At 42.4% G+C, this 12,948-nt stretch overlaps 1 protein-coding gene across 3 annotated transcripts in view; it reads left to right on the plus strand.

The window, feature by feature from the left end:
* Positions 1–12,948, plus strand: part of SLC4A1 (solute carrier family 4 member 1 (Diego blood group)) — a 68,447-nt gene that overhangs the window by 16,339 nt on the left and 39,160 nt on the right. For all 3 annotated transcript variants that reach the window (XM_033917684.1, XM_033917685.1, XM_033917686.1), the window contains 6 exons: positions 5,817–5,890; positions 9,936–10,116; positions 11,081–11,216; positions 11,342–11,447; positions 11,930–12,020; positions 12,710–12,894. In XM_033917684.1, coding sequence (XP_033773575.1) covers positions 5,817–5,890; positions 9,936–10,116; positions 11,081–11,216; positions 11,342–11,447; positions 11,930–12,020; positions 12,710–12,894 — 773 coding nt within the window. The remainder of the gene's footprint in view (positions 1–5,816; positions 5,891–9,935; positions 10,117–11,080; positions 11,217–11,341; positions 11,448–11,929; positions 12,021–12,709; positions 12,895–12,948) is intronic.

A 12,948-nucleotide genomic window follows, 5' to 3' on the forward strand; every position in this document is an offset into this window, starting at 1 on the left:
TCGATATCCCGCAAATCACAGAGTAACTAAGCGGCTTAGAATACAATTGGTATCAGCATGTAATAAAATGAACATCATTTAATAAAAATAATAATAACATACAATAGAAGAGGGACAAGGGAAGAACTTCAATTTATGATAGAAAAGGGAGGGAGACACATATGGGGTGGGGAGCAGTCTAGTTGCTCTCCATAAGTATTTCATATTGTGTTTGAAAGGTTCAATTGCCTAAGAGAATAGAAAAGTCTTCAAATCTTTCTTGAAAATATTGAGTCAGGTCTGGAGTCTCAGATCGCTAGGTGTAATGTGTTTTGGAAGAAAGGTAGGAGAGGGGAGATCTCATAGGGACCTTTAAATATCTTCATGGAATAAATGACCAGGAGATGTGCCTGTTTCAACTGAAAGTAAGCTCTGGAACAAGGGATGTCTTTATCTTTATTAGCATTTATGGACCCCTGTTCGTTTACAAAAATTGGATAGCTCTAAGTCTAATGAATGTTGGCACTGTCATCTCGAAGCAGGGACTTTAGATCATTTATTATTCTATTGTCCATTCATTATGAATTTTTGGAAATCAATTTGGGACCAAATTAACTGTTTATTAGATAACCCTGTGGCATTATCATATGATACTGTGCTGTTTGGTATGGCAATGAGAGCAAAAAGTCAGATATCTACAAATAATAACAAATTATTACTTATAATGACTGGGGTTGCCATTCAACAAATTACATAGAATTGGAAAAATTGGAATAGATTAAATTATAATTTTTGGTGGAACTCCTTATGTCATATTTATAAAATGGAGAGACTTATTGCAATACAACAGGGTTGTTTCAAGTTATTTGGGAGCCATTAACAAAGTATTGTAATGAGTAGAAAAATCTTGTTTCCCTTAAATTTACAAGTTCAATTATGGGGTGGGAGGGAGGGTATTTTTATTGTTACATGTTGTAGAAGTATTGATTATATGATAGATAAGGGTGGGGAGGGGGGGAGATAAGAGAATATTATATGTATCATTGTTGATTATTAAGTGATATATTTATGGTTATTTGTATGGATATGTTATCACACTTATTATAAGTTTAAAAATGAATAAAGATTAAAAAAAAAAACACATTTCTATACCGTTTAAATGACTATAAGTAGTCAATTCATAGTGGTTACAATAACAACAGGAACATACAGATTCACATAGGACATTGATTAAATGTACCATAGGGCATAGGATGAGAGTGAAAGGGGATAGACTCAAGAGTGATCTAAGGGAATTCTTCTTTATAGAAAGGGTGATGGATGTGTAGAGCAACCTCCCAGTTGAGGTGGTAGAGCGGGAGACTGTATCTGAATTCCAGAAAGTATAGGACAAGCACAGAGGGAGAGGGAGGGACTGTAGAGCAAATTGAATGGGACATATGGTCTTTATCGGCCACCATTTTTTCCGTTTCTGTAAAGACTGGTAATGAAGAGGGGAAGAACATGATATTTATAAGGACTGTTTTAAGACTATAGATCGGAGATTCTGTATATAAGCTTAGTTCTAGCAGGCTATTCACTACACTGTGAACAGTGCCTTATGGAGTGTTTTGGAATAGCAGGTCACCAGCCTTGTAGTGTAGGGTGGGAAGGCAGGGTGGCTTGAAAAAAAAAAAAGAGCATAATCCATTTATTTATTTATTTAAAATATTTATTATCTGCCTAAAACCTAGACGGCTTACAATAAAAACACCCCAAATCATTAAACAAACATTTAAATAAAAAAACTCATCAATTACATCAGTAAAAATGACAAAACATCTTTAAGATCAATATAATACAGAAAGTCTTCATTTCAGTGAAATGCCAGAACAAAAAAAAAAAAGAGTTTTTCGCAGCTCCCCAAACCTCAACGCATTCTCACAAAAACGTAAAGTTCCAGGAATACCGTTCTACAGAACCGGACCAGCCATTTTTTCACTCACAGAACACTTAAGCTCTGGAAAGCATTGCCAGAGGTTGTGGTAAAAGCGGATAGTGTAGCTGGTTTTAAGAAAGGTTTGGACAAATTCCTGGAGGAAAAGTCCATAGTCTGTTATTAAGACATGGGGGAAGCCTCTGCTTGCCCTGGATCGGTAACATAGAATATTGCTACTTCTTGGGTTTTGGCCAGGTACTAGGGACCTGGATTGGCCACTGTGAGAATGGGCTACTGGGCTTGATGGACCTAGTAAGGCGATTCTTATGTTCTTGAATACTTTGCTGGGAGAAAGGATGTGTACAGGGGACCAAGAAGCTGCTCTCACAAGGGCCTCATCTTGAGCCAAAAATATGAGAATTGTGCAAAGGCCTGAGATGAGAGCTCTAGTTCTTGGGCATTATCGGTGCTTCCTCCAGGATTCTTGGAGGACTATATATTACTATCATCTTCCATGTTCCAAGAACCAACGCTTCTTCTAAGTGCTGTGTAAATAGTTCCATTGATGTCCTTATACCCAGGGTGACCTTGTGTGGGGGTTAAAGTATAGGGAAGGTCAGTCTGTGTTCCTTTACAGTTTAAACTGTCCTTTCCTATAGCGATAGCTTGAATTCAGATGCTCTTCTAGTGCGGAGAAACTTTGAGTTTCTATTTTGACTACAGACTTTCTTGTAGCTAAGTCTTCTGTTACTAAATATCACTAAAACTGACCACATGCGGTCAAGCCTCTCTCTGTCTGCCTTCCTTCTTTGTCTTGAATAGTGTTATGTTAACGAGAGAGATGGACGCTTGGGATCGCAACCAATAGTGGTGTTAGTAAGCCTTCAAATGGGAGCAGTAAAAGGAAGGAAAGGCGACAACCGGGAAGGAGTTAAGATCTGTGGTGCTTGAACAGGCAGTGAGCAGTTGGCAAGGTGAGTGGGCCAAGGGATCCTTTGGTTCTGACTATTATGGAGACAGACCTAAAGATGACAACATATAAACCCTGGAAAAAAGACCCAATAGAGTTGTAACAGAGACATTTAAAATACCTGCAAGGTATACAGGCAGTCCCCGAATTACAGACGCCCGACTTAAGAATGAGTTGCCAGAGGTTGTGGTAAGAGCGGTTTGGACAATTTCCTGGTCCATAGTCCGTTATTGAGAAAGACATGGGGAAAGCCACTGCTTGTCCTGGAATGGTAGCATAAAATGTTACTACTCTTTGGGTTTTGGCCAGATACTAGTGACCTGGATTAGCCACCAAGAGAATGTGCTTCTGGGCTTGATGAACCATTGGTCTGACCCAGTATGACTTTTCTTATAGTCTTATGTTCTTAAGAACGCGGTTGTGGCTTTATTTGATTTCACTGAGCAGTATTTCCAGTAATTTAGACCCCTACACGTCTCCTATAGCAGATTTAGGAATGATGCATGGCCACATTAAGAACCTTGTGTGGTTGTGCATGCTGTACCTTATAGGGAACACTGGTAGGGATAGTTGGCCCTTTTGTCAGCTGGGAGCAGAGGTGAGCAGCAAGAATCTTAAAATCTACAAGTTCTGAGTTACATACAAATCCAACTTAAGAGCAGCTTTAAAAATGTAACTCGTTCTTAACCCGGGGACTGCCTGTAATTGTGCCTCTTTGAATGGAATGAAGGACCCTGAGATGATGAGGAGGAGGAGAGGGTAGATTTCAGAGAAAGCTAAGGAAATATTTCTTTATGGAAAGGATAGTGGATGCACGGTACGGTGAAGATGAGAATTGTTAGAGAATGACACAGGGACAAAATTTGTCCCTGTCCCTACAGATAACCATGGGAAATCATCCAGTGTCATTCTTTAGTGTCTCTTTCAACCTCAGTCCTTCTTCAAATTAAGGCTTGAAGGTCAGTGGCTGTGCCCATTCATACTCTGATTCTTCTCTGATTCATACTCTGATTCTTCTACATGGGGATGGTTTCCCGTGGTTAACTCCCGGGGATGGAGACAAATTCTGTCCCCGTGTCATGGGACAAGCATAGAGGATCTCTGAAGGAGAGGGAAAAGCCTGAGTGGAGGAGTAGCCTAATGGTTATTGCAGTGGCCTATAATCCTGGGGAAGTGGGTTCAGTTCCCAAGGCAAGTCACTTATCCCTCCATTGCCCGAGGTACAAAAGCTCAGATTATGAGCCCACTGGGAACAGAAAAAATACTTGTATGTAAAGTGTAGAGCCAGTCATAGAAGCCAGCCAGCTCGATGAAGTTAAAGGGTGATACTTTTAAAACCAATAGGAGGAAATATTTTTTCACTCAGAGAATAGTTAAGCTCTGGAATGCGTTGCCAGAGGATGTGGTAAGAGCGGTTGATGTAGCTGGTTTTAAAAAAGGTTTGGACAGGTTCCTGGAGGAAAAGTCCATAAAGTGCTGTTGAGACAGACGTGGGAGAAGCCACTGCTTGCCCTGGATGGGTGGCATGGAATGTTGCTACTATCTGGGGTTCCGGAATCTTGCTACTCTTTGAGATTCTGCATGGAATCTTGATACTCTTTGGGGTTCCGGAATGCTGCTACTGTTTGGGTTTTTGCCAGGTACTTGTGATTTGGATTGACCTCCGTAAAGACGGGATACTGGGCTAGATGGACCATTGGTCTGATCCAGTAAAGGCTATTCTTATATTCTTAATATTAAACAAATCCCTTCACTATGTCCATTTCTGTTGGGTCTAGCACCCCCAATCATTTTGAAAAGTTGTCTCCTACGTATCCAGTAGTGCTATAGGAATGAGTAGTAGTAGGAAGGGATTATAGAGTTTAGTAGTTGATGTGGACAGGTAGACTGGATAGGCCTATGGTCTTTGTCTGTTGTCGTGCTCTTTGTTTCTTTGTTACTGCTCTGTTACTGTGTTTGGCTGTGAGATGGTTAGCTTAGGGTATCACATTCAGATCTCAGAGTCCCCATTCCAGCCTCGGTGACTTTGTTTAGGAAACACTGTTAAAGCACTGGAATGACACAGCCAATCTGACTGGTGCTCTGTTAACAAAACATGTCCCGTACCTAGTCACTTGCATGGTTGCAGCCCACATCACCTTTTCCCAACGCATCACCTTTTCCCAACGCATAGGGAAGTTTCATGGCGACTCCAGGAAGTACTTCTTCACCGAAAGAGTAGTGGATCATTGGAACAGACTCCCACTCCAGGTGATAAAGGCCAGCAGTGTGATGGATTTTAAGAGAAAATGGGATACTCACGTGGGATCTTTAAGGGAGTAAATTCAGGGGAGGGGATACTTGGAATGGGCAGACTTGGTGGGCTATAGCCCTTTTCTGCTGCTTTTTTCTATGTTTCTATCTCTCTCCCTTTCCTAAATTCACACCCCAGCTTTTCAGCAAAGGAGAGGGCCCAGCTCTAGGCTGTCAGCATGGTTTGGCCTAATTTCCCTAAGAAGGGTAGGTTTGGATATACCTGCTAAGCTGAGGTACAGAAGGCCTGTTCTGAATGGTGAGAACTAAGTATGATGCGGAAGGTAGAAGCCACTGCTGGGGGCACCAACCTCTAGGCATCTTACTGAGGCAATCAACCAACTAGGCATTGTGCTCAGGTACTATGCCAATAGCCAAGCACCATTTCTTAATTGCAGAGGGCACCTGGGTGCTGCCCATTAGGTTAATGAAATTGCGGCACTGGGTCTATGCCTGAGGGAGTTCCTGACTGCTATAGACCTTGTTGAAGGTTGACACCGCTTCTGTTGATGGGGGTACTCAGGTACTGTAGTTACTGCAAGAGAAACGTGGACGCTACTGATACTGTAGAGCCAGGCCAGCCTTATCAACAAAAGGAAGACGCCATGTGTTTCACAGTGAACTCTCTCTTTGAACTCTGTTTCTTTCCCTTTGCAGGCTTTGGATCTTTGGTGACCAAGCCAGCTCTACAGGTCCCCAGTTCTTCCAGATTCCAGCAGGGGAATCACCAGGTGAGAAGAAGAGGCCACTTGACCATATTAAATAATGATTTCAGTGCGGAAAGATGTAGGAATGGGAGAAAATTTTAGGGAAGAAGAACCCTGAATCCACGAGCCATGACAAGGAGGAAGAGAGTCCAATAACACATTACTCTGACTAAACTTGGAGGTCCTAGAGCATGAAGGGACCTAAGAACTCTGTACATAATAACAATAAGCGTAAACCACTTTAGTTGTGCCGCATAAAGGTGGTATATCAAATCCATGACCCTTTACACAGTTCATTTAAGTCTAAAGATAACAGGTCACATGATCTAGGAGGTAGGGAAGAGGCTGAGTGAGAAGGAGTGCATGTTTGATGTATAAACACAGTAAGCGTTGGGAGGGGGAGACAGGGAGAAGTGTTTCTATGACCTGAGCAAAGAGCTTCAAGTGTGTGTACTCATCCATTTACTGGATATCCCAGCGATTAAGAACTGGTCTGATCTGCTTTGCTCACTCTGAGCAAATGGCAGGTAAAGGTGGACTGTGTGTGAGGAAAGAGAAAGATACAAAACCGATGCAAGCCATAGACTCTGAGAGCTTCCAAGATATTGAGAGGGGACATGTTTAGAACAAATGAGAGGAAGTTCTTTTTTACCCAGAGGGTGGTGGACACATGGAACGCGCTTCCGGAGGTTGTGATAGGCCAGAGCACACTACAGGGTTTCAAGGAAGGTTTAGATAGGTTCCTAAAGGATGAGGGGATTGAGGGTTACAGATAGATGTAGAGGTAGGTTACAGAAATGGTCAGGAACCACTTCACAAGTCACAGACCTGATGGGCCGCCGCGGGAGCGGACCGCTGGGCATGATGGACCTCTGGTCTGACCCAGTGGTGGCAACTTCTTATGTTCTTATATTCAGTTCCAAGGCGAAGCTTTTGGGCCAGTCTTGGATTTATGACAATCTTATCGGAATGCATTATGGGAGCTGTAGCACTGATTTCAATGGGTAGAACCAGGGAGTACAAATTCCACATTGCTTTGGGGTGCAAATGGCAAAAGTTTTCCTCCTGGAACTGGGTAACTTTCTCCTATCTGTTGGTACCAGAGATGCCATTACCCCCAGTTCCAGGCTAGAGATTTTGGGAGAGTGCTGGATTTCTGACCTACCCATCATGACGTATGATGGCCTTTTCCTGCATTTCAAAGGAGCATTCTTCCCATGTGGGTGAAATTCTACATCACCCAAACCCAGTCTTGGTTTTTATCCTCTTGCTTTTCATTACTAAGTCAAGGTGAGTTACATTCAGGAGATATTTTCCCTGTCCCCAGAAGGCTTTCAGCCTAAATTTATACTTGAGCCCACAGGAGATTAAAGGCTCCTTTTACTAAGATGCAGTAAAAACAGGCCTTAGCATGCCTTCTACTCGAGTCTTTCCCATGTGCTAAGGCCATTTTTACCACAGCTATACAAACCTGGATTTTCAATTTTTTGTATTAATGGCTATGCATTCATGTTACTAAATTACTAATAGACCGTTTGCTTTAACTACTTTTCAATAATCCAGAACCTCATATTGCTAATACAAGTCTCCTTTCTATTATCTGGCAGCCGGAGGCTTACAGTAATATCATAGGCTCGTTTTAACTGTGTAGGGGAAAAAACAGGACAGTAGAAAACGTCACAGAGTGGAGAAAAGACTATGCGCAATAATCCAACATAATATAGATATCAGATCTCCAATCAGACACTCTGGTTCTATGCATTCATGTTGCCATTAGCAAGTGGCCATTTAAAAAATTTTACCAAGTAAACACTTAGCACTAATAATTTTGTAGGTAGTAAGGGTTCCTACATTATCCCCCCCCCCCTTTTTACAAAACTGCGGAAGCGGTTTTTAGCGCAGGCCGACATGCTGAATTCTCTGCGCTGCTCCTGACATTCGGGAGCAGCTCAGAGCATTCAGTGCGCCGGCCTGCACTAAAAACCGCTTCTGCAGTTTTGTAAAAAAGTGTGTGTGTGTGAGGGGGGGATCTTTGTTTTAAGCAGCTGCCACATAGTAATATAGATGTGCCTACACTCCTCCCTCCATATTCGTGGTGGTTACGGGTGGAACATAGCCGCAAATAAGGAAAAATTGTGAATAACTTTCTCATATGTTATGTGCGGTTTTCTGTTAAAAACCCTCAAGAATATGATAAAACCGCACATAACATATGAGAAAGTTATTTGCTTCCTCCCCCTGCCTGCCCGGGTCTCTCCTTAATCCTGGCCCCATCTACAGAGCAGGGGAGAGAGAGAAGCCCACTACCAACTCCTGTCGCGTTGCTCCAACCCCTCCCACCCCACCAAGCCGCCACTTTTACCTCCGGGTCCCCGTCGCGCCCAGCCCATCTCCTCTCCTCAGAGCCACGGACCCAAATTCCAGTGCCGCTCATGTGACAGTCTCGGCCAATGGCTGGGTGGCGCTCCAGTCCAGGCCATGGGAACAGGAGCTCGAGGGGGGGGGGGGGGCGGTGGCGGCCGCCGCCTGGCGTGCAAGAGTCCCGGCGGAAATGAGCCCGGTTGCACTTGGCCAGGTGGAAATGAGGCTTTAGCCAACCCCTTTGCAATGGCAGGTATGCACCCCTTTACTTGATTTGGAATAGGTGTTGGTGGCATGGATGATGTAATTAGGGGGGCGGAGCCAGCACACTAAAAAAAAACCTGAATAGTTGAAACTGTGGGTACCAAAACCGCTTATAAGGAGGGAGGAGTGTACTCTCTTCCCCTAGCATATCTTTTCAAAAAAAGAAAAGTATTTTAGGTGCATATTAGCATCTACGAGGGGAGCGCTGAAAAGTTCTCAATCCAACCAACACAGTTGAGGTAATCTCCATAACATAACCACGTAACCAGAAGTTCAACGTGGTTTACAAAAGATTATAAAAGTAAGCATATTACATAAAATAAGACATTAGTTAGTCAGTTAAGTGCTTAGAAAAACAGATAGGTCTTCAATTGTCTTCTAAAATGTCTATATGAACGGGTTGTGAGCAGTAATGTTCGAAATTCTTTGTCATGAAAAGCTGCCTGAGATGCCAAAGAATGATTAAGAAATTTCTTACTCCTACAACCCATTGAGGGCTATACACTTAACCCCCCTTCCTTTTAAAGAACCATAGCGTGGTTATTAGCGCTGGCTGCGGCAGTAACATAGAATTCCTATGAGTGTCAGAGCTGTTACCACCGTGGTTGGCGCTAAAAAGCGTGCTACAGTTTTCACTTTTTTCATTCTGTCGGAAAAAATGCAGAAAGAAAAAAAGTGGAAAATTGATGGAGACTGCCCCAACTTTGTTGGTTGGGCTGAGACCTTTTCAGCGGCCCCCTCAGAATGCAGCCTAAGTGATTTGCCCACGATCACAAGGAACGGCAGTGGGATTTGACGTGGGCTTCCTGGTTACCAGCCCAGTACTCTAACTGTTAGGCTACTCCTCAGAATTGCCCTTGCTGGGCACTGATGGGTGGGAGAACCTGTGCGGATTCACCTGGGTGAGAAGGCAACCCACTCCTTGATCCCCTCCAGACCATGTCAAAATGGATTTTCCCTCCCATCCCCCCTTAAAAAAAAAGAGAGAGTATGAATTTCACAGAATCAAAACAATGTGACAAAAATCCATTAAAGTTTACCAAGAAAAAAAGTGCAAATTTAATAGTAAATACTGTATAATAAGCACACAGGAGGTGAAGGGTGTGAATCAAGACTCAACACCAATCATTTTTAACCTTTTTTGTCACCTCTCTGATGCTCCGTAATGATAATCGAGGGAAAGACAATGATTATTAACATTTTAAATCCTATTAATAAAGTTGCCTTTATGACCTCAAAACATCTGTTTGTCAATCAAAGAACTTGACTGATATCAATTTGCAATCAAACTTTTTCATTCTGAAGTGAGTGGAAATGTTGCATAATCCATGGTACACAGAGCATCCTTGCCTCCATATTATGTGGCTCTGCCAAGTTAGAAGTGTCTTGGTTTTCATTTTTGTATTTTTTTTTTAAACTGGGGGTGGGGTTTGGTTGCTTGCAGGGCTACGTAGAGCTGCAAGAACTAACCGTGGATCATAACAACGAACTGCGCTGGATGGAGGCCTCTCGTTGGGTCAAGATGGAAGAGGGTTATGAAGAGGATACCAAGCAGTGGGGGAAGCCACATATCTCCTACCTGACCTTCCGGAGCCTTCTTCAGTTGCGCAGAGCCTTCACAAAAGGTGAGGAAAGAGGAAACAAGAGAACAAACGAGTGCTTTGTAATGATACCAATGATGGGTCTTTTAGAAAGGGACAGTGGAGACAACTGGAGAGTCACTGGAAGTATAAGTAATGATCCAATGGGTTCAGAGCTTCCAGCTGACATCCATTGGAACAAAGATCAGGAAAGTTCTGGTGATCATTAGAGGGAAGGGACAGTACTAACTGTTCACCAGTAGCTCTGAACTTTTTCAGAAAAGCAGAGTATGCTCTACATCTAAATAAATAAATAAACAAAACTGAGAATATAATAATGCTTTTGTATCACTCCATGGTGCAACTACACCTCAAATATTATGTACAATTCTAATTATCGCATCTCAAAAATGGTGTAGCGAAACTAGAATAGATACAGAGTAGGGTGATAAAAATGATACAGGGAGTGGGACAACTGCCCTATGAGGAAAAGCTAAAGAGGATAGGGCTTTTCAATTGGAGAAAAGAAGGTTGAAAGGAGATATGATAAATGTCAATATAATACTGAGTAGAATGGTATGTATAGATGTGAATCGCTTATTTACTCTTTCCAAAATATACAAGGACTGTGGGAAATGCAATGAAGCTACTATGTTGCAGTAAATTTTTAAAAAATTGGGGAAAAAAATTTTATTCGACATATAATTAAATTCTGAAATTTGCTGCCAGAGAATGTGGAAAAATCGGTTAGCGTGGCAGGGTTTAAAAAAGGTTTCAACACATTCCTAAAAGAAAAGTCCACAAACCATTATTAAGATGGACTTAGGATAATCCACTCATTTCTGGAATAAGCAGCATAAAATCTGTTGTACTCTTTTGGGATCTTGCCAAGTACTTGATCTGGATTGGCCACTGTTGGAAAGATATTGGGTTTGATGGACCTTGGTCTGATCCATTATGGCAATGTTTATGTTCTTATGTAAAATTAAGGGACTTTTCATGTACCCAGGTACGGTCCTCCTTGACTTGCAAGAGAAGAACTTGGCTGGAATTTTCTGCCAGCTGATTGACCAAATGATCTATGAAGGCCACTTGAGGCCACAAGACCGAGAGGAACTTTTAAGAGCCCTCCTTCTCCAGCACAGGTAATGGTCATGAGAACCTACATGCAGCCAGAGTGCCGACTGACACCAGAGTGTAGAATATGCCATTTCTGAAAGTGTTGAACAATCCGTAAGTTTAACGTTTTGTGTTGTCTAATGCCCAACAGCCACCCTGATGAGCAACAGAAGGGAACAGAGGATCCAAGTGCCTCACGGACATTAATGCAGGAAAAGCATCAGATTGAGATGAAGACCTATGCTGTCATGGAACAGGTAAGCCTTGGCATCTAGTATGAGCATATGTCCTGCATTCAAAGGGGCAATTCCACATTTGGTTAAAAAGGCCCTTTTATCTTTACACTTTTTCTTGGAGCATTGTGGGACATTTAATTCTTATCACTGACCCTTCACAGAGTTATATTCCTACTCGACACACCACAGAATGCAACACTACAGATTCCAATGCATTTCCAGACGGGAAGGGCTTAGTTGAAGAACGAAAAGAGCTCTGAGCAAGGTTAGACTGTGGGCTGTGGGTTAAAAGAAGACGAAGAGAAAATAAAGAAGGTTAAGTGAGGAAATGGGGAAAACTGTTGGACAGAATTCAATAAAGAAGATGAGGATGAGAATGAGCAAAGGAATGAAAGCAGGACAAGTTTGGTTTAAGAGAAGATCAGACTCTTGGGAGACAAAAAGAAAAGGATATCAGATAGTGAGCAGACCCATTTCTTTCCTTTCTTTTCTCTTCTCTTCAGGGAGAGCTTGGGGCACCCAGCAAACCTGGTGAGAAGAAGCAGTTATCAGAGAGAATGCCAGAAAACACTGAAGCGACGTTGGTTCTAGTAGGTGAGTGTAGACTTTTTCTGTCAGAACTCTACTCTTTAACAATCACCACCTTCCTGTCCTTCAGCCAAGGCCCTGTGGCATCAAGAACAGGCCAAGTTATGGTATTTATGGACTCCTGGTCCTGTTTATCTCAAGATCTAGTTCACAATATGCATCAAAAACAGAAAGGCCCAACTGAACCAAACCTGGATGACCTGGAACTGTTTGGTGACCCCCCGGCTTTTACCTTTTAATTCTTCACATTTTTACTAGAATTTCCAGACTATATTGAATGATTCGCTGGGCCACCTATTGATAGATGCAGTATCCCTCTGAGTGACTTCTACTCCTTCTAGCCTATTCATAGTGTAATTTAATTACATAATTATTTGGATTTTAATAGTAGCTCAAGGTGGGTTACATTCAGGTACAATAAGTATTTTCCTGTTCTCAGAGGGTTTACAGTCTACGTAAATTTATGGCAATGAAAGGTTAAATGATTTGCTCAAGATCACAAGAAACATTGGCTTCCTTGGTTCTCAGCCTCCTTTTCTAATCCCTCACAGTCTCTTTTTCTCTTTCTTAACTTCTCTGCCTTTCTCTCTTTTCCCCCTCTCTTTTCTCTTTTATTCATTACTTCTAATATACCATGCATAGTTATCACAAACCTTCCACGGTTAATAACTTCTTTCTGGTGCCTCCCTCCCCAGGATGTGCAGCTTTCCTGGAACAACCTACCTTGGCTTTTGTGCGTCTGAAGGAAGCTGCGGAGCTGGAATCAGTGTTGGAGGTGCCCTGCCCCGTAAAGTTCCTCTTTGTGCTCTTGGGGCCCGATTCCCCAAATACAAGTTACCATGAGATTGGTCGAGCTGTCTCCACCATGATGTCAGAAAGGGTACGTTGATACAGAACTGGATAAAACCTCCAGGAGAAGGGGGCTTTCTGAAGA

The sequence above is a fragment of the Geotrypetes seraphini genome, chromosome 13, assembly GCF_902459505.1.
Source record: "Geotrypetes seraphini chromosome 13, aGeoSer1.1, whole genome shotgun sequence".
NCBI classification, from domain to species: domain Eukaryota; kingdom Metazoa; phylum Chordata; class Amphibia; order Gymnophiona; family Dermophiidae; genus Geotrypetes; species Geotrypetes seraphini.